The sequence below is a fragment of the Lissotriton helveticus genome, chromosome 2_2 (assembly GCF_964261635.1).
Source record: "Lissotriton helveticus chromosome 2_2, aLisHel1.1, whole genome shotgun sequence".
Taxonomy (NCBI): domain Eukaryota; kingdom Metazoa; phylum Chordata; class Amphibia; order Caudata; family Salamandridae; genus Lissotriton; species Lissotriton helveticus.
Genome location: NC_136060.1, coordinates 177,381,094 through 177,403,797, shown reverse-complemented (window position 1 = coordinate 177,403,797; position 22,704 = coordinate 177,381,094). Strand labels below are relative to the sequence as shown.

The following is a 22,704-nucleotide window of genomic DNA, read 5'->3' as shown; positions in this document are numbered from 1 at the left end:
TTGTGAATACTGATAGCAGCTTGGGCTAGATATATATCGTATCGGACAATGGAGACGGTGCACTGGCGGGTGGGGAGGGAGGAGGGAGGTTGGTGGGTTGTTGCGTGTGAGGAAAAAAGAGTTATTAGGGAGGTGAAGAGTGTGAAAATAAGAAAGTGGTAAAGGAAAGCCAAAGCAAGTCAGATTTAATTTTTTGAGATAGAGGGGAAGATGAGACAGTTGATATTCCATGTTCATGACAAATAAGGTTCCACTAAACCATAATAGATAACTTAGAGTTATCTTTCCAACATGATAGAATAACTTTGAAAGCAAGAGCAGTAAACAGGTTTAGTAAAACAGGTTTTAGAGATAGATTATCAAAATCGGCAGATAAAGTACAGAAAAAAACATTTTGGATAGAAAGTGGAATATTACATTAGAAAATCTATAAACATTTTACCCATATGGTTTTCCAAAATTCAATAACTTTAGGACAGTAATAAAGTAAGTGAGTCAAAGTTCCATCAGTGGAAAGACATGACCAGCATGAGGGAGAAATAGAGGAGTCAATTTTGTGAAGAAAAAAAGCAGTAATTACAACTCTATTATATATGAAAAATAAAGATTGTGTGATATTGGCAGCTATAGAGGTTTTAAATATTTTACTCCACAGTAGGTCCCATTGATGGATAGATAATGATTGGGATAAATCTTTCTCCCATAAAAGTTCAATATAGAATTTATTTCTCATAGTAACAGGGGAAGAAAGATATTTATATATAAAGGAAGCTTTGGGGGAGGAATCATTAGGAACATTGTATAAAGGTGTCACAGGAATAAATGGTGTAACTTCAGGTGTAAAGTTGTTGCTTGACAAGTAGGAATGAAGTACAGGAATTAATTGATTATATTGTTGGAAGTATGAATCAGGAAGTTCATACTTCTGCTGCAATTGTGGAAAGGATAAAGTAGCATGTTGGGAGATCAAGTGATACACATAAAAATACCCTTTTCCTTCCAATATTTGAAGTAAAATAATTTGTGGCAAAACGTAATAAATCTTTGTACCAAATAGATGACACAAGGAAGGATTGACACGAATCAGAACATTGTTTAAAAAGTGTGTGTAATAAATAGTGGGAGTATTTTAGGATAGGGTTTTTAGAAATAAATGTACAGTTGGACATAGAAACAATATTTCGAAAACAAAATTAATTAGATAGAAAACGCTCAAAAATAACCCAATTTGGCATGGGAGAATCATGGTTCATGGTATTCTTCAGAAATAGCATAAAATTGAATTAAAAAGACGGTATGATATAACTTGAAGTCAGGAAATCATACATCACCTTCAGTTTTTGGTCTGAGTAGCTTCGATAAGGCAATACGAACGCATTTGTTATTCCAAAGAAACTTAGTGCAGATTGAATTTATTTGGGAAAAATTATAATTAGGAATTTTAAAGGGTAACATACAAAGTATAAAAAGAACATGAGGGACAATAGGGGAGGCCAGGAAGACAATAGCTTTTGGAGCTTAAGTTTTAGGGCTGTAAAATTATGAACAAGTATGTCAGGTATAGTGGGAGAGAACCATACACCTAGGTATTTAATCTTTTTGGGACACCATGTAAAGTTGGTCTTGTGAAACATATAATGGTAACAAGAGGAATTTAGTGGTAGGATCTCAGTTTTAGAGAAATTTGACTTGTAGCCAGAGACATTGGAAAAAAAGGTAATCTCTTGTAAAAAAAAAGGAAAAAAGGATCCAGGGAAGTGGAGATATTAGACATATAAAGTAGAATATCATCTGCATAAGCAGATAGTTTGAATTCTTGAGAGTTCATTTTTAAATCCAGGTATACCAGGGTTCATCTGATCCGTTCAAGAAAGGGCTCCAAACAGAGGAGGAAAAGTATTGGAGAAAGAGGACAGCCTTGTCTAGTGCCTCTAAGTAATTTAAAAAAAGGGAGAGAAATTACCATTAACAAACACACAGGCACGTGGTTCAGTAAATAGCAGTTTGATTAAAGAGATAAACTTGTGACCAAAACCAAACCAATGAAGGGTAGAAAACATAAATTGCCAATTTATACGATCAAATGCTTGTTCAGCATGAAGCGACAAGGCCGCTAGGGTAGAAGAATATTTTATACTAAGGGCAAGAATATTAGAAAATATTGTGGAATTATGAGATGCAAGCCTGCCCTTAATAAAACCTTCTTGGTCAGGTTTAATAAGAAGAGGGATAATGTACTCCAAACGAGATGCTAACATTTTTTGCAAAAATTTTACAATCGTAATTGATTAACGAAATGGGCAGTAATATTTACAAACGGTAGGGTCTTTATCAGGCTTGGAGATAATAACAATAAGGGCTTCCAAAAAAGAAACACTGACCTTAGAGTTAGACAAAAACGACGTGAAAGGTTCATGCAATTTAGGAACAAAAATGGAGGAAAAAAAATAAAAGAAGCTTAACAGAGAAGCCATCAGGACGAGGGGCTTTGGCTTTTTTTAAGGATTTAAGTGCATCGGAAATTTCCAGAGGGGAACTATGCTTTTTGAGGAATGTAAGAATATCAGGAATGGAGGGAGGATTAGGGAGCCCTAAAAAAAAAGGATTTAATATCATCTTCAGAGGGATCCGTATCCTCAGTATATAATTGTTCATAATAAGACTGAAATGCATTAATAATGTTAGAATCTGAGGACAACATCGTATTACTATGCTCACATCGAATGGGGCCAACATTTTTCCTCTCTGATTCAATTTTTATACAATTGGCTAACATTTTACGAGCCTTAATTTGGCCACCATGGTATTTAGAGTTAATTTTAAGAAGGACATTACAAGCGTCAATCTTAGCAATTTTATATTCAAGGCAGATTAAGCATTTAATCAGATTCTGTAAACTCGAAGAGGATTTGAAGGTGAAAGAGGTGTGTTTAAGAGTTTTTATATGTTAGAGTGTTGAGAGGTATTTAGCATTCAATGCATTCTTCTTTCTGGCAGAGTAGGCGATTGTAAAGGCCCTGAAGGAAGCTTTAAAAGCATCCCAGTTAATATGTATAGAGGAATCTTTAGATTGGTTTATTTGGAAAAATTCATCAATAAAAGAGGTTGCTTCTGAAACAAATGTTTGGTCTGATAATAAAGTATTATTAAAGCACCACCTACCCTGTTTAGAGTTGATGAAGGACATATCAAAGGAGGATAACACAGGAGCATGATCGGAAATAAAAATAGAACCAATTTCTGATTATTGAATAGTAGGAAGTAAGGATTTGGAAACCAGAACATAATCAATACGAGACATAGTTTGATGTACATTGGCCAAAAATATGAATTTACATATATCGGGGTTACAAGTGTTCCATACATCAAAGAATGGACGAGAGGAAATGGCAGATCAAAAAGCTTTGTGGGAATTATAAGGTTTAAACTTGCATTTAGATTTTCTATCAGTAAAGGGATCCAACCAATCATTGAAGTCACCAGCAATAATGATGTTGGGATTGGGACTAGACGAAAGTTTCAATTTGACACTATGCCAAAATTCGGGGTCAGATGTAACTGGGCCATAAATACTGAAAAAAGGGACTTGTTTTTCAAATATAATAGCATCAACCTAAATTCATCGTTAATTCGTATCACATTCAGTTGATAACATTTGAGTATTAAGTGACTTGTGGAATAAAATGGCAACACAACCTTTACACTTAATAGCAGGAAAAAAACCAACCTGGTTAACCCATTGACGTTTGAGTTTGAGAAATTCAATATCATTACAATGCGTTTCCTGTTTAAAAAACTACATGAGAATTAAGTTTAAATAAATGAGAAAGTACCTTTTGACGCTTTACGGTGTGACCCAGACCACGGACATTCCACGAGACAACATTAAACATGTTGCAGGGTGAGGAAAGGTATATGGAAGCAGGTACAATGGGCTACAAGATCAATAAAAAAAGACACCATTTAACAACAACCATAAAATAATATAAGTGAAAAGCAAAGAAATGGGAGGAAGAAAGAATAATGAAAACACTCATGTGAGAACAAGAATAAAGATTAAGGAAGAAAATGAAAAAAAGTTGAATATAAGAAAGAGAAAAGTAGGGGGAGGGAATAAGAAGGAGAAAAATGGGAGACAGACCAAGGATAAAGATCCAGATCTGAAATGAAACGGTTTACAAGTAGAAGAAGGGCATGTTAACACCAAAAATTAGGGCCGCAACAAGTATGAGACTAAGAAATTAAACAACAAAAAGCCTCATAATAAATGGAGAGATAGAGACTGATGAGAAAAGAAAAACAGAGTGTATAGAACATTAAAGATAATCAGTTACCAGCATAGATAAAGAAAGGAGTACAATAGAGTGAAAGAAAAGGAAGATTAGTAAAATACAAAAAGAAGTATGTAATTAGAGTAGAAACAAGAGCTTTGAAAAATAACTCAGCATTAGTTTCCATGTTGTGAGATGAAATACAATTTTTGCAGAGGCATGGGTGAAGAATGCCCTACTGAATCTTCAAGTATCTCATCCGAGGACAAAGAGCTAAGAATTCTTTTTGACCGGCATTAGTTGCATTGGCGACATCCTGCGAAATAAAAAGATTGTGGCTAGACCAGTTTAACTTTAACAGCATTCAGAACACGCATCAGATCAGTGAACTCCAAAAAGAGCATTATAATACCACGTCATTTAGGTGAATTAGAATTGCTTCAAGAAGGACAAAATACCAGAGCCCTCAATATTCTCAGGAAGTCCGTAAAGCAGATATTATTTTGTCTATTTCGATTTTTAAGGTCCTCAGTGTGGAGCTTAAGTTTTTGTATTTCTTGCTCTAACATGGGAATTTTGGTAGATATAGCTTGAAGGTCTCCCACACATTGTTCTAATTCTGACATCTTCCCCCCCATAACAATCCAGCAATCCTCAATTTGTCTAGTTTTTTATTAGTTGTGCACATAAATGGCTGAAGACCACGGACCTCATCTAAGATAGAGTCTAAGACAGGATTCTGAGACGATGAAATGGTAGAAGGCGGGTCGTTCTTCGCTCTTTTGGGTTTTGTGCCCGAAGAAATTAGTTTGGAGGATGTGTGTAAGTCACTAGCCATCATGCTATACTGAGTAGGATGGCGTCTAGATAATCGAGAAGGTAGAGTCCGGTCCATACAACAAAGAGGAAATATTCCGCTCAAATGATCGTTGAACAACAAATAATCTGAAAGAAAAGGGGCTCACAGAGCTAAATAACAACAGTATAGACGTATTTGTAGACAGGGCCGGACTGGCTACCGGGCAGTTGTGGGTGCTGCCGAGCTGGGGGCCTGCATGTGCAAAGCGAAATTCGTTTTGCTTTATTTATTTCAAAGCACACGCAGGTCCCCATCAACAAAATAAGCCCCCACCACAGAGAAATTAGCCCCCAGCTCGGCAGCCCACAGAAACGCCCGGTAGCCAGTCTGGCCCTGTTTGTAGATAGCCAAAAATAGTTTCAGAGACGTAGACCCTTGGTGCAAATAGGTAACGTCATTTAAAGGCATCCTAGTTAGGGAGCAGAACTTTCATTGTGGAAAACATCAAGCAGCCAGAGGAAACCATAGACCATTGCACCAATGGATCTAAAAAACACAATCTATTACAGTAATCCAATAATATCAATAGCAGTCAAGGTGAAAAGAGAACCCATGCATATCAGAAGATAAAAGGTAATAAACCTTAAGCGCGAGCAATGCAACCTAAAATGGTGGTCGCTCGCATCTAAATATATGAAAGTCACCCCTGCGGCTCATGGGTTTAAGAACGCACCCCCACGCTGTAATACATCCTGTAGACTCACTGCTGATGGTTATGCATGGTTTTTAGAATGCAGAAAACAGAAAGTCTGGACAAGTTCTCACTGGTTGTTTTGGCAGGAGCCGACTGACGTGACTAGGTAGCTGCTATACCAGTAGGTGGTTCGGGTGTTGCTAGGAGCCCTGGCATGTGTCAGGAGGGAGTAGCTGTAAGAAAGCTTGTCACCTTGGTGGGGTGAACAAGGGGCACAGGGGAAATTAATAGGGGAGGGGGCAATGCAGATCAAATGCGACAATAACTTGGGGCTTTCGGGAGTTGTGGCTAACATCGATGAATTTGTTTTGGGAATGGCAGTATGGGGTCCGGGGAGGAACCAGTGTGGGCATGGGGGAATGAAGCTGAGGCAGGGCCTTTTGGCCGGCAGCGCCTGGGTAATGTATGTGTGGTGTTTGCGCTGTCATGGGGGAAGCTGGCCTGTCTTCACCTCCTGCTGGAATTGGGTCAATAGGGTGGCCCACTGGGGAGAGATTGGGTGCTCCCGCAGATGTTTCACCTCTTTAAAATGGAGTACATCCTCCTCGGCTGCGCCCCATTCCTGCATTGCACTGTGCCATACACCCACTAGGGGGCAGTGAGAGATCGCCAGTGTATAATGATGGTCCTCTTGGCCAATAGGGGGGCCAGGGACGTGAAATGGACTCAAATTTTCTGTTTTCTACATTTGAAAATACAGAGGGAGCATGGCTCCCATGTTGCTAGATCTGGGAGTTCCATGATGACCTGTAGGTCGGTGTGTATACTATAACAGTGGTGACTCTGTGTTAGATAACCGTAACACGGAACTGTTAGTCATTAGACATATATTTGTACCAGAGTACCACCACAGTGCTAAATTATAATGTGTATTTAAAACGTATGCCTTAATATGAATTTCTATAAAATAAACTTTGAGAAAAAAGTATAAATAACCTAGTGTGGAGACTTAAATCTTGACTTTTTAAATTTGTCAATTTCAAATGTTAAATATAGCTAAATGCTACGGATAGGCCTCATGGTCACCTGGTGAAATAATTACCCAGAAAGGAATTTTTCTTTGTTTTTATCTATTGACCCAGTCCTTTCTGGTCCTTGGGAAACTCTCTTGTTTTGAGAAACTGTAGGTCGGTGTGTACAGAGTGCCAATAACTGTGGAGGGTTGGACAGGACCAGAGCATGTGTTTCAGAACAGCATCGGGGGTAGGGTACGAGTCGGGGATAAACGCGGGTGGACGGCGTCTGTCCACTATTTTCGCAGGGTGGACGACGTCCACCCTGCCAAGAAGTTGGGCCCCACTGAAAAATATGCTGAATTAGTCGCGGTGTTATTTGCAAACACCGGGACACATTCAGCAGCTCCTGCATGTTGTTGTCTGCTTCCGATCGCAACAGTGTGCAGGCTGAGACGTGTCTTTCTTAGTTCAGACTCCTGCTGGGTCCATAACAAAGGCCCAATTTGAGGGGTCATCATGCCTCCTTCTGTTCCAGTCTCCTGGCTATGAGCAGTCAGGAGTCTCACACCTGTTTCAAATGAAGGAGAGGAAACAAAGCTCATACCTTATTAGCACTTCACACATACTAAAGAGAGGCAGATTTTCATGTTGAGAAGACATGATTGCACTGTAAGAATGTCAGATGCATTAGTCTTTCTCTGTGTTTAAACAAAATAAATGTAATTTATATAGTGCTTAGTACCTCTGAGGAGGTGTTTGAAATCATTTAAGTACCACTATTTTTTCTGGGACAGCACTATGGGTAGAGGAATATTGCACTGACAAAAGGCAACATTGTTTTATGCGTAGCTTTCAATATTACGAATCTTCTGCCTCAATCAGGAGGATTTGCCTGTATACTCGAAAGGTGCTCCAATGCTAGACCTGCTAAACATATATGTGAGGGCTCAAAATCTGACGTCACTTCTTATGATGCCACGTCCTGTGATGTCACGCGCAGTGATGTCATGTGCCGTGATGTCAGGTGCATTCATGCCACCTGCATTCTGATTAACTAGGTTAGTCCCCTCACTTCTATTTTTAGGACTTGGTCCCTGATCGGGGGTTTGGCAAAGTGGGCAATTCGCTTGTGTGTCGAGAAAGAAACGATTCAGCTGCACTGGGGTCAGATACGCCCTATTCCGCCGCCAAAAAAGCTTATGCCTCAGACAAAATTTTATCTGCCCCCTGCAAGTCTAAGGAGATTTTTAAAATCCTCAATGAATTTACCTCTGATCCTAGGACACTTCCGACTCAGGCTCCCACACAAGAATCATGTAACGCGCTGAGCACTTTCTTTGTCCAAAAAATTGCCTCGATCAAAGATACCATTCCGACTATCCCCCCTGGCGCTAGCTCTGCTTCTCCCCCCCATAATGCTTTTTCTCTCACACTTTTCCCGCTCTTAGACCCTACCGCTTTGGCCACACTGGCCACCCGCGTTAAATCTGGATCCCCAGACGACTGTTGTCCCCCCACCATATTACGAAATATCTGCCACTCTTTACCTGATTGTATCCTTCCCCTGCTGAATTCTTCTTTGTCGTCCGGTACGGTACCCCGCTCCTTCAAGGAGGCCGTGTTGGTGCCTCTACTGAAGAAGCCTGGGGCTGATCCCGCCGTCCCGGCGAATTACCGCCCCATCTCTCTCTTGCCTTTTTTCTCCCAAATTCTGGAAGCCCATGTCACCACCTGCCTCTCACAGTTTATTGAGAACTCCACCTTTCTTGAGACTAACCAGGCCGGCTTCAGACCCGGCCACTCTACGGAGACTGTCATCTTGGCCGTGCTGGATGCCCTGAGAGACGGTGCTGACAAGGGTACCTCCCAGGCCCTGGTTTTATTAGATCTGTCGGCTGCCTTCGACACGGTGGACCACAACATCCTTCTCCACCGTGTCGAGCAAGCTGGCATCCAGGGCCTGGCGTTGGCATGGGTCAAATCCTTCCTGACCGGGAGGTCTCAGACCCTTAGCCTGGGCACTTTTAGAGCTCCTCGGGAGCACCTGCCCTGTGGGGTCCCTCAGGGCTCCTCTCTGTCCCCCCTTCTTTTCAATCTTTATCTTCGACCCCTTCTTTTTTCCTTGAGGCAGTGGGACGTCACCGTCTTCAATTACGCGGACGACCTACAACTCATCTTCCCTCTTGATTCCCCTTCTGCTATCCCCAAATTTCAGGCTGTCATGTCCCACATCCTAAATCAAAATCAGCTTAAACTGAATCCCGGAAAGACGGAGCTTCTCCTCCCTGGTAAGAGCTCTACCCACTGGGGTCCGCATTTTTGGCCGGCAGAACTTGGCCTTCCCCCCACCCCTGTGGCCTCGGTAAAAAGTCTAGGGATTACTATTGACTCCGGTCTCTCCCTTGGGCCTCAGGTGGGGACAGTTGTCTCCTCCTGCATGTTCCAGCTGCGCAGGATCAGGAAGGTGGCTTATCTCCTCACTCCTGAAGCTCTCCTGCAAGTAATCATGGCCCTCGTCCTCTCCCGCTTAGATTTCTCGAATGCTATCTATCATGGTCTGCCCAAAACATCTCTCTGCAGACTGCAATTCGTTCAGAATCAAGCGGCGAGATTGGCCTTTGGGAGTCCGAAATGGCAATCCGCCAAACCCCTCCTTCTAAAACTGCACTGGCTTCCCGTCGCCTCGAGGGCAGCCTTTAAGATCGGCTGCCTTACCTTTAAATCCTTATCTGGTTCCTGTCCTGTCTTTTTGAAATCTCTCATCAGGACTTACAGCCCCTCTCGGAACCTGAGATCCTCTCACCTGCACCTCTTACTCACTCCCCCTGTCAAACTCTGCAGATCCGGAGGCCGGAGATTCGCATTTCTGGCCCCCAAACTTTGGAATTCCTTCCCCATCTCTCTCAAAACTTCCAATTCCCTTACTCTTTTCCGTAAATCCCTAAAAACTTGGCTCTTCCCTCAATCTGCCTAAACCCTCCCAGTCCCCCAGTAGTCTGCCAGCGCCAGGAAACCCATGGTGTCAGCGCGCTTTATAAATGCCCCTTACAATACAATACAATACAAGTATGTGAAATTGAATGTTCTTGAAACTTTAGTTGTGGAATACAGTTTTGGGGAATTTAAGCACTCTTTCACACTCCTTGTTGTGAAGTGTTTTCTCAAATTTGTGCTCCCATTTTTGGCATAAGGGGAGGAGGGAAATGAGTGTGAGTTGTCGTATTGCTTCATGTATCCATGCAATGAGGTACAGGTCTGCGCCTATAACTAAGATGAACTGAAAGACTGAGTGGGGGGTTCTTAATCCGTGAGTCTCCAGAGTGTGCAAAAAAGTGTGCCCAAGTTGTCTATGTAGAAGAAATTGACCTGGGGGGAGGGAATAATCTTCGGCAAGGTGCTCAAAGGGAAGGAGATGTTCATTGGGAAAAGGTCCCCTGCAACATGCACTGAGTGCTCCGTCCAAACCTCCAAAGTCTTAGTTCTGTAGAACCCCGGATGGCGCTGCAAGCCGATCAGGGGGAGGTTCCGAGCATGTGCTGGGGCTGTGGAGGAGTGCTGGTGAATGTGATTCATACAGGCCCACAGCACTGAAACCAGGAGGTGCAAAGGAGAAGGAGGTTATGCCTTTGAGAGAAGAAAACCTCAGAGTGTTGATATTGGTATGGGCCTGTGGCTATCAGTGGCTTCCCCCAAATACCGTCCTGCTGTCCAGCGAGACAGCCAGTAGAGCTGCAGTTCCAAGAAATAGGCCTCCAGTAATTGGGACGCATAAGCTTCCCTGAACTGTTGGGAACTGTAGTTTAGCAAGAGCTACCCAGTTTCATCTTGGCTAATGCTATCTTCCCTATTGGGGCCAGGGGAAGAGACTGCCCAATTGGGCCTGGGCCTTAATCCTAATTTCACAATTCTGCAATCGGAACACTGGTGGATCATTCTGAATACTTTTCCGCCTCTCTGTGTTCCCAGCTCGCCGATATCTGATCCGCGTCATCCACGCACGGAAATAAACAAAGATGGGGCTGGGGAATTGTGAGAAAACATCCCGGGGCCGTGAGAAGTTGACTGCCATGTCGCCGGCTGCCGCTTTTACATCCAATAGCGCCTGCCCTCTTTTTGAAGCAGGGTTTTGCCAGCTGGCTGGGGGAGAGAACTACTGGACGGGAAGGTACGAATACAACCGGAGGGGAGAGGGGCCGGCAAAACTGAGTATGCTGCCCTTCCGCGACTGGGCCCCCGCCAGAGACCGGAGCCTTGGCTGGGGAATATGTTGTTACCGGCATTAATTTGCGCACCATCCCATTGTGAATGAGGCAAATCAACAACCTTTTAGTGAGCAGATGCGCTACATAATGTGGGAGCACATCTGAGAGCATGTAGTCCTTCTGAAACCGTGGTCTACATTGCGGACTTCGGAGGGAGCATGCAACAAGTCTCTGTCTCCCCTCTGCAGAAATTTTAACAAGGAAACATAATCTCCTCAAAGTTAGGGGCATACTTTCTACTGCTCTTGATTCAAGAAGCTCTTACTGGAGAACAGCCTGACCTCAAAATGGCTTCAAAAAAGGCACCCAATGACTTAAACATGATTACCGTTCTGCCTGACCTTAATGAGGACGACCTGCAACGGAGTTACGATAACAAAATCACCAATCCCAAGGCAATGAACCTAACGAATACTCCAATTCAGACATTTACCCTCCAACAACACCTTAACCGATACTTTTGACGATGCCTCCTGGGCAGAAACCAGAACTTGTCTTTATTTTCCTCTGTGCCCGAGCAACCTTGGCTGATGCCCGGTGGAGCTGCCCCTTGCAGCTAAAGAGGAGTTTGGCTCTGGTTCACCCCTTGGCCGGCACCTACCCAGCCAGACATCAGACATTGTTCTCCTCGCCGCCCATTGTGTTTACTATTTGCATTCCTTACCCCTGGTCGCCTTCTCCCCTCTACATTTCCACTCCCCATAAGACGTGTGTACACGTTAATAAGTAACTGATGTAACTATGTAACAATGTTCTGATGCAAAGTCCTATCTCATGTAAAGCGCTCTGATACCTTCGGGTCTAGCCAGAGCTATATAAAACTTTTCAAATAAAATAAATCCTGCTAAGGCTTTACAGTGATTACCTTCATACAGATCAGAGGGGGTGTGCTATAGGTAGATTCCTAAGTAGCGAGTTGCTTGTGTCTGCCAAAGTATGCGGGTGTCCCCCAGAGTTGCTCAAGGGGCAGTTGGTCAGGGAAGAAAGGATACACGGATGATTTATTTTATTTTTTTTGTTCCTCATCTCCACCATGGCTCTAATCTGTCAAACCAATGGACAGGGAAGAATGGCATATGGTAAGTTGACATGCTGTCTCAGTCAAAGACTGGTAGGGGTATAATCGATGTACGGATCCGCCAAAACCCTTCAGCTATGTCGTTCTCCCCTCCAATCCTTACACCTTGTATATTGTTAGACAGTTATTTACCATTAGCCAGTTATCACCATTGCTTTTATCACCAATTCACCTAATAAAAGGGCGAAGATGTTATAGCAGAAAAAGTGTATCATGGCTTCGTAATCATTGGAACTGGGGGTGTGGGGGGAAACAACAACAAAAAACCCAGCTCAAACTATTGGGACCAATCGAGTTTCTGCCAAAAAGCTCTTTTATCTGATTTTCCGGCCCTGGAAAGATCCATTTTTGATATTTGTAACATGGAGGAACACCAGTCATGTAACGACGGAGGAGAAGCCTCTTTCCACCGCTTGCAGATTTCTCGTCGGGCCACCAACATAGAATAGAACAAAAGGTTATTAGTTAAACTTCGCTTCTGATCTACTACTCCAAATATTACTAGCCGGAGATCTATAACCACGGTGGAGCCTGTTGAAGATGTTAGTTTATTGCCTATTGAATGCCAATAAGACGTTAAATGTGGACAGTCGTAAAACATGTGTGCATCCGAGGCCGCCACTTGGCCGCACCGGGCACACGCCACCGGTTCCCCTGTTGAACATTTAGACAGTCTCTGAGGGGAGTAGTAAGCCCTGTGAAGGGTATACAGGTGGTTTCTACGGAGCCAAGCTGGTTTGACTATATCCCAGAGAACGTTGCAGGAGGCTAGCCATAGTTCCTGCAAATTGAAAGAAGGCAATAAGGAGCCCCATAGTTGGTCTGGAAGATGGAATTCCCCATCTATCTCCTCTAAAATTAGGTTGTAGAAAAAGGAAACCTCCTTGGGTGCAGGTGTTTTATCAAGTAAAGAAGATTCCAGTTGACTACTTCCTCCTGGGGGCATTTGAGGGCGACGGGGAGCCCCAGCTGTTTGTGCTTGTGCCCAACTTGAAATTTGTAAAAACTTAAATCTGGAGAAACTGGGGCCCACCTTGCTCGCTAGATGTTCCCAGGAAAGCATGTCCCCTTCCACAAACAGGTCACCCCATGTTGAGATTCCAGCGTCTATTAATGGACTTATCAGTACATCGTTAGCCCAACCCGGAGGAGCAGGGAGATCCCATATAGGAGATCTATTCGAGTGGTATCCTGTTTTGGTAGTAACTCTAAGATTGTACCAAGTTCTTGCTAGGCCCTGCAACACCTTCAGTTTGATCTTCTTGAAAAAGAAACCCCAACTGCCCTAGTCCTTCACACTGTAGTAATGTTGTAAACATCAACCCGATGTCTTGGTCTGATGGAGTTTTTAGCAGCAATCGGGCATGTGTCATCTGAAAGGCCCAGGCGTAAATCTGGAGGTCTGGGCCGGCCAAACCACCCTTCTCCCTGCGACGCCTTAATTTCTTCCAGGCTATTTTACACTTTTGTTCTTCCAAACAAATGAAGAGATATCACTCTGCATCTTCGCAATTAGTGATGTTTCAAAATATAATGGTATACTGTTAAAAATAAAAGTCAACTTAGGTAAAATGGACATTTTAACTAGATTTGAACGACCCAGGAGTGTCAATGGGAGATGTCCCCAAGAGCCCATTAATTTCCTGCACTCTTTAGCAACTAGGGTAAAGTTAGTAGAGGTGATCAGGTTGATATCCTTAACGATTCTTATGCCTAGATATAACATGTTGCCACAAAGTTGCACAGGAAGCCCAGTTGCTACGCTATTCCACACCATAACCTCGGTCTTGGTGGCGTTTACTTCATACCCAGAGATGTTACCGAATTCCAGTGCTAAATTTATGGCTGCCGGGAGTGCAGTGCTGATATCTGAAGTCATAATCATGATATCATCAGCATACAGGGACACCTTTTTTCCCCAGTCTCTATATCTAAAAGGTATGATGTTATTATCCTCCCGAATTTTTGGAGCAAACGGCTCAATATAGAGATCAAAAAGCAGGGGCGATAGAGGGCAACCCTGTCTTGTGCCCCTTGTAATAGTAAATGGTTCCGTCAAACCGCCATTAACCAAAACCGAAGCAGATGGATTATGGTATAGAAGTTCCACCGCTCTGCGGAAAGCCCGACCCACGCCAAATTTTTCCAAGGCCCCCAACAGGTACAACCAGTTGGCCCTGTCGGGGGCCTTGGTGGCATCCAGCGTGAGAATAGCCAAGGGTAATAAGGAGCTAGTTGCCATGTCTATTGCTCCTATCAAGTCGTAGGTCAGCTCGAAGAGCTGGCGACCTTTAACAAAGCCCTTTTGGTTGGGATGTAGGACTGAGGGAGCGACCTGACCCAACCTTTTAGCCAAGAGTGACGTGAAGATCTTATAGTCAGCATTGAGTATTGAAATAGGGCGGTAAGAGCCGCAGTCGGTAGAAACCTTGCCTGGTTTCAAAATGAGTGTAATCGATGCTTTATTCCAGGATATGGGCGGTAAATCACCCTCTAACAGAACTTGATTAAATAATAGGGCAAGAAAAGGAGCAATATCACCCGCGAGGTATTTATATATCTCGGCGGGCAAGCCATCTGGCCCCGCCGCCTTACCATCCTTGCTGTTATGTATAGCATTTACTACCTCTTCTTCCGTTATTGCCTGATCTAAAAAGGCACTTTGTTCTGAGGAAAGTGATGGCAGTGAAATGTTGTTCAGCCACTTCTTTACATTTTCAGAGGAGATGTTATTGTCCTCCTGATAGATAGTCTGAAAAAAGTCTTTAAAGGCTGACCTTATTTCTAGGTCCAAAGATACAGTACCGGAACTAGTTATTATAGACCCTATATTATTACGGGTCCGATCAGTTCTAGACTTCCAAGCTAATAGTTTACCCGCCCCTTCTCCAAATTCAAAATGGGCTAGTTTGCTTGCTTCCCACCTTTGAAGAATGCGCTGATTAAGTACTGAAGCTAGTGGCCCTTTAAGTGTCAGCAGCTCCTCCTGTTTAGCCACTGTAACAGAATCCGGAGCATTGTTGGAAGTTTCTAGTTCAGTTTGGACTAGCAATAGGTTAGCCTCCAAAGATGCAACTTCTTGGGTGTACTGCCTCCTTCGGAACGTGGTTTTGTTCTTAATGACCCCTCGCAAGGAACATTTAAAAGCGTCCCATACAGAGCTAGAGCTCGCAGAACCGATGTTAACTTAAAAAAATTCTTGCGCTTCTGCTCTAATATACTCCAAATCATCTGGAGATGTAAGGAAAGACCTATCAATAGACCATGACCTGATCAGAGGTTGAATCAGTACTTCAAGATCTAAAAGTACCGCCGAATGATCCGACAGATGGGATGGTAGGTAGGTAACACTCTTGGATCTATGACGATATTTGTAATTTCGGAAAGAAAAAACAGTTTTCTGTCCCGACCTTACTCTCCAAATGTCTATAACTCCGTATTGAGACATAGCTTTAAGTAAAAAATCTCTGGATTTAGACAGAGTATGTTGCCGACTAGAGGTAGTCTTGTCTAACAAGGGGTCAAGTACAATATTAAAATTCATGCTATTATGATTGGTTCTGGGAAATGTAAAAGCTCGGAGAATAATGATACCAAGGCAGAGGAGTCATCTCGGTTAAGCCCATAGTACCCAACTATCGTAAGGCGTGAGCCACCTATCACGACGGTCGCGATAGCCCACCTACACGGATGATTTTGTCCAGCTAACTAGCAACCCCGCCATAGAGGCAAAGTCCCCCATGGTGGTCTGGAGGGGTATAAGATCCATTTTGATGTCCCTTAAATATAAAAAGCAGATCATCTGCATATAGGCACTCTGTGTGTGTCCTATCCACCAGCTGGACACATCACTCCTGGCCCTCCCCACATAGACAAGGGGTTCCAGTGCAAGGGCGAACAAGAGCGAGAAGAGTGGGCACCTCTGCCTTGTGCCTCACCTGACAGGGAAGGTAGCCTAGAAGAGACTACTCAGGTGTACCCGGGAGGTAGGACTGGAGTACAGCAATTGGGTGTAGGGTAGTAGTTTTGGGCATATGCCCATACAGGAGAGTACTGTAAATAGGTACTACCATGTTAAAGTGCCAAATGCCTTTTCCATATCGAGGATAAGGCACGCCGCTCATGGAAAAATTAACAAATATTCTAGGAGGTGCTGAGTCCAGGTACAAAGTCGTTTTGATCAACATGGATGAGGGCTCAATCAATCAATCAGTTCATTTGTAGAGCGCACTACTTACTTGTGAGGGTTTCAAGGCGCTGGGAAGGATTTGAATGTATCCATCTGCAAGGATCTTCCCCAGGATTTTATAGTCTGCGCACATGATGGCGATGGGTCTATAGGAGCCTAATCTCATAGGATCTTTTTCCGGCTTCGGAAGGGGGATCAGGAGGTACTCGCATAGTGAGTGTAGTAGTATACTACTGTGAAGCGCAGCCACATACATGGCTGTAAGGTGGAGGGGCCAGTCCAGTTGTGATGAAAAGCTATTGTACTCTAAGGGCAGGCCGTCAAGTCCCAGAGTTATATTGCAAGCAAGGTCGCGAATCCCCTGCATCACATCTGTGGTGGCAATTGTTGTTTTTAAAGAATCCTTGAAAGATTGAGGGATGGAAGACATTGGGATGTTGGCTAGGAATTCCTCAGTGCAGCTTGGCGGAGCAGTCAAAGGGGCCTGACATATAGTAGTATAGTAATTGTAGAAGGCCTGCAATATATCGGCCTGCTGATAAAGCGTGGTGCCACTGGGGGCCACTAACTCTGTGATTAGGTTAGTAGCTTATTGCGGTAAATTAGCCATGCAAGGATCCTGCTGGCTTTGTCCCCCTCCCTATGTACTTTGGAAGTATGGGAAGCTAAATTATAGTGCCTTAGGTCTTCAGGAGGGTTGCATAATTTGATTTAGCCTTTGTGAGGTGTGGGGCGACTCTTTGCTCAGAGAGGCCCGTGTGCGTTTGGCCTGTACTATCTCTTTCTCTAGAGTCCTACGAACTCCCACAATCTTCTGTATGTGGACTCCTCTTGTAAACACCTTAAAGACATCCCATTCCAATGCATTCATGGAGGCTGTGTCACTATTTTCAGAGAAGTATTGTTGAATGTGGTCTCCTTCTTCTGTTTGGAAGACTAGGTCCTCAAGGCAGTCCCGTGATAGTCTCCACGTCGGCCCGGGGGACGAATGTCCATGGTATGTGCGTCATGATCAGAGATCATTCAGCCCAGGTAATCTGAGTGTTAAACGAGTAGCAGAAGAAGAGGAGAACAGAGGAAGCGATCTAATCGTACAGACAAGTTGTGGGTAATGGAGTGGAAGGAGTACCGCCAGATCCCAGGATGAAGTGATCCCTTAACATGCCCGTTCTTAATAGCGACTCGCAGTGGTATGTGTGAATGGTTGGCGACTGAAATACTGTTGCAATATATTCACATTTTGCTGCCTACTTCAATTAGGTGGTAACCCATTTGCAAAGAGGAAGGGGTCCCCAAGGGACTCTTTCCCCTTTGTGAATGTATGCAAAAACATTTTTTAAGAACTGCCAGTTGTCCTATGCATCACTGCCTACTCTTAAAAAGTGCAAAGAAAGCTTCTTTTTTTTTTTTTAAACACATCCAGATTTCCTTTAAGGAAAATGGGCTGCATTTAAAAAAAAGTTGCTTTATTTAGAAGCAAACTCAGACTACATGGTGGTCTGTTGTCCCCAGCAGGCCACCATCCTTATTTTAGCGATTCCCAATGGGTTGCAAATTGTGACCTAGCCATGAATATTAATGAGGTAGGTCAATGGGAACATTGTAAAACACACTGTTGTACATAGCTGTTTGTGATTTCCTAATTATGAATTGCAAAAATATGTCCTTACCTGAACAAAAATGTGTCCTTACCTTAACAAATGCCTTTGGGAACTCCTGCAGAGTGCGTCTTTGTCCTGTGGGCACCCTGGAGCTATGATATTGCACGGCAGCTCAGCTGTGAAGGATGCACCACCCCGTTATGATTGGGGGGCACAAGGCCCGGAATGCTGCCGAGCCTTTAAGTGGAGCAGTAGTCGGGGATTTATGGGCTACACGCACCCCGAGGCCCATGGCAGTACTTCACATTGGAATTAGCTTTAATTAGGTGCGTCCAGCGAAGGACGATTGGGACCTGGACTGCAAGTCCCACAAGACATTGTGTGTTGAATTCATCTGGTCAGGCCATCTGAGGGTGTTAATTATGTAAATTGTGTGGGAGGGTCCAAGCACAAACTTAGTCAGAGCCTCCGAAGACGAACGGCTGCTCAGAAACGTGTTAGGCTGACATCAATTTGACTTGACGGCTGAAATTACATCGGGTTGTGAAGTTGTCCTTACCATCCTTACCAGAACAAATGCCTTTGGGAACTACTGCAGAGGGCATCCTTGTCCTGTGGGCACCCATATATGTATATGTAATAAAAATTAATTAAAATGAATAGTTTATTAATTGTTTTAAAGTAAATATATATAATAAGTATTATATTTGTGTGTTTAACTTTTTTTAATTAAGTTCATTTGTTATATTTTGTTAAAATGTATATGAAGTTAAATTAATTTTGTTAAAAATAATGTTATTATTTAATATATTTAATATTTATTATTTTTTATATTCATAAAAATCGATATTTTGTACAACTATATTTTTTACATCAATTTTTTTGTCAATATTTTTGTACTTACCTGTTTAAGTATAGGGAGCCAATATTTTTGTAGTCTTTATTTTTCATCAATATTTTTTACATCGATGTTGTGTCAGTGAACTCACAAAAATATACCAATGTTGTCCACCCTGGGGGTTTCCATTAACAAGAGCAAACCTCATCTTCAACTGTAAAGGTCTTTGGGGTGGTCATTTAGAAGGTCTTTTCATCCCTTCCAGGAGTCCAGCACTTTCAGGCTCCCTATGACGCTCTCTACAGCTGTTCTCTGAGGCTGCTCATCATACTGCTCATCAGGTTTGCGAGATGCAGGCCTTTGTTGTTGAACCTCCATTATCAACCTTTTCCTCTACAAGCTGGTACTTAGGATCCGTGCATCCATTTTTCCGAATGTGGTGTCACCTTTCAATGTAGGGCAGTTCATCATGCATCTAAAAAGGAGGGGACGCTACACTGGTTGTACCCATAGCATCCTTTAGCTTCTATGTTATTAATACTAAGGCGTGTGGATATGGATGATCAACAGTTTTCTAGGTTTGCTGGTGTGAAGATAGCAAAGGTTATCCAGAAATAGACCTTATTGTGATGGATTGTCTCTACATTGGACTGTGTTATGCCTTAGCCAAAAGGATCCTCAGGAGGGTCTTAGAGCTCACTTAATCACAAATAAAGCTACTAAAACAGTCTTAGTTTGGGGTTTTCCTGTCCTGGACATCTTCCAGGTAGCCACATGGACATTTGTCCATCCTTTTACCAAACACTGTTGTATTCTTAAGTCAGTGGATAGGGTCATTTTGCCTGTGGGATTTTGTAGGACCTCCTGGTGTAAGGCAATTCCTCTAACCTACCTCCTTTGGGTGGGAATTTTTTTTATAATGATTCGCAGGGCGAGGAATCTGTGATTAAAAATTTCCATCAGGACAATAAGTTACTTGCCTACAATAATGCTCTTTCTGGTGAATACTCTCTCTCACAGCAAATTATTTACACTCCCGCACCCAGGCTGCAACCCCCTCCCCACTGAAACCTCTCTCATTCAGTTGACTGGGCTTTTGGGAATAATAAGTTAGTTTATGATCTCTGCAAATACAAATTCCACCTTGTCAATCACATTCCACTTCTGAGGGATTGGAAAAAATAGTAGGTGGCTGATGAGTGCACACCGGTGTGGCATCTATATAATTTCAGAAGGCGGGGAAGAGGTATGCCGAAGTTTGATGGCCTGACCGCCTGGTGTGCAGGAACTATTGCTAATGTTTCTGGCACAAGTCTGGTGGCTGGGGAGATTCACAAGATGAGCAATCTGCAGTTGGAGTATCCACCAAAAATGGTATTACTGAAGGTAAGTATCTTATTCTTCAAGAGCCTTTCTTGAAGTTCCTATTCCATAGTTACGTTGACTTTCATCCTGTCCTTTTGGTGGTATCCATCTAATACATGTTTAAAATCAATTTGTGTGCTAATTCCTGTGTCACCATTAATTCTTATAGGGTAAGGCCTTGAGATCAACAAGACGAGACCCCAGACAAATGGAGCCAAGAGCACCTCAGGGATACTTTGACTTTTTCTGCTAGTGCATACCTGACTGGATTATTGAGGAAGCTCATTATATGATATTGGATGCAGTGGAAGCGCATCTGTTTACCTTTCACACTTTTAAGTTAATTGTTGCAATATTACTGCCAGTCCATGCTTTTTCATAGGTGTGGGATGGGTTGCTTTCTCCTCTAAACACCACCTTTTTGCCAAAGTAGGAAGCGTAGACATAGGCTGGAACACCCACCTCTGTCTCCCATAGCAGACTGCCATGTACAGCACGTCACTAGTGGATTGTGATAATCATCCTACACCCTCTCCCCAATTCAGCATTTTGTCATCTACTGAATTGTAACAGACAAAATTAAAATCTAAAAGTTAAAATCTGAAAAGTGCCTTCAAGTATGACAATGAAATTACCAGTATGTTAACCCCTTGGGCGCGGCCGCGATTCCGATAGCGGGTGCGGTCATGACGGCCGGGAGCCGTCATCAGCACACGAGCACTGTGTGCCATAACGGCTCCCGGCCGTCATCAGCATAGAAGGGGTTAAGATTATACTAAGCAATTTCATATACATACAATGATCTCTCATACAGGTATTGTGGGGATGTACATCACTTTTTTATATATTGCATCTTTTATTTTCAAGTAAGAGCAGTAAGTAACATTTATTAAAAAAGCAGAATACAAAGGAGTGATACAAATCTTTTAAAGATTTGTCTTTACCAAAACATCTATTGTTGGTTTTTTAGGAGAAAGATATTCTAAAGCCCGTTTTTTAATTCTGTACACATCTTTAAAAGCAGAGAGGATCCCCAAAATATGTATTGAATGGGTTTAATTTATTATATGGAACAGATCTAAAGTAGAATAAGCTCTTGAATTTGATTATTCATTGTATATGTAATTTGTGGCCTGAGTGTAACAGTGGGGATGGAAAAAGTGATGGAAGGCTCTGCAGTTACCACTAGGTTGAGAGCCAGATAAAACTTGAAATGCTGAATGATGAAAGTAAGTCTTATTTGTGGTTCTTGAGAAAAGTTATGTCTGAAATGAGACTTAGAAGCCAAACTGCATCAAAAGGAGCTGTGAGGTAAACATGGGTGAAAGATGTAATGTTCGTTGATTCTGAAATCTTACACTACAAGTTGCTGGTTACGTCATGTATCTGTGCTTAATTCTTGTTACTGAATTAATTTAATAATATGAATTTAATAATCTAAATTATTATATGTGTAAAGGCTGCAATGTTTTACCAAGTATAAAATGTTTTTGTAATATTGAAAAATATTTTAAGGCAGCAGCATGTGTTCACATGAAATATATATTTTTAAACAGTTTTTATTGATACAAATGTAGCCAATACATTGGAGCTTATACATTACACGTTGTAGATTTGCTTTTCCGATATAGATTACAACATTAGCGTGCAGTAGCACTGAGAGTACAAACATTCAAAGGTTAGTTTGAAATGGGGCAAAAAAAAACAAAAAAATTCTCTCTGCCCCCCTCCCTACTGTGTGTTCTAGCCAGGGGGTTGCGGGCTGTCTCTGTTTTTTTCTCTTCCTGTGCCTCTGACTCAGTCCAGTGTGTGGCTATTTCTCGTATCCTCGTTTTCTATCTCAAGACCGTAGTGTCTTAACCATGGGGCCCAAATTCTGATGAACATAAAATATTTGTTTTGAGCAGGGGGTACTTTAGTATTTTTCACAAATAAATAGAGTGAGCTTTGCATATCTTTTTTTCAGACTTAGCCCTCCTGTTGTTCCCCTATGCTCCTCATCAGAAATGATCTCTGCTTCAGATAAATTCTTCAAAGTCGAACCTTCGGATATATCAAATGGTTGTTTTCTTGCTGTTCTAACAAGAGAGGTAAGCGTCTATCTGTACCCTCAGAACGTATCCGATAATCAAATTAATTATTGTGGTACACTAATGTTTTGCTCTGACGTGTTTATGGCAACTTCCAAAGGATTTTTTTTAAGTTAACTTGTAAAATTAAGTAATAATTGCTTCTTAATTGGAGTAAAGATTATTATTATTTTTTTATAAAGATTTTTATTTTTCTCATCAACCATAAGCAAACAATTCTTGTACAAGTTATCTTAGAAAGATACACCATTTCAGCACAGTTAAGCACAACCCAAATCACAAAAACATTTCCCTGTATTATAACACCATTACAAATCGAGCCCCACCGAGGTGCAGTCCCTCTTCCTTATCATTCCGTTTCAGAATCCTCATCTTCTTATATTTATTCCAAGTCTCCCAGATTTTACTCCACTTCTGAGGGCACCCTCAATTAATAAACACCGTCCTCTCAGCTATCATGGCGGCATCCATGTCCCTTCCCCATGCAGCAAGAGTGGGAGC

At 42.5% G+C, this 22,704-nt stretch overlaps 1 protein-coding gene across 2 annotated transcripts in view; it reads left to right on the top strand.

Moving 5' to 3' along the window:
• The window catches only part of NSUN7 (NOP2/Sun RNA methyltransferase family member 7), a 972,952-nt gene that overhangs the window by 920,729 nt on the left and 29,519 nt on the right, over positions 1–22,704 (top strand). For both annotated transcript variants that reach the window (XM_078678273.1, XM_078678274.1), the window contains one exon: positions 22,080–22,203. In XM_078678273.1, coding sequence (XP_078534399.1) covers positions 22,080–22,203 — 124 coding nt within the window. The remainder of the gene's footprint in view (positions 1–22,079; positions 22,204–22,704) is intronic.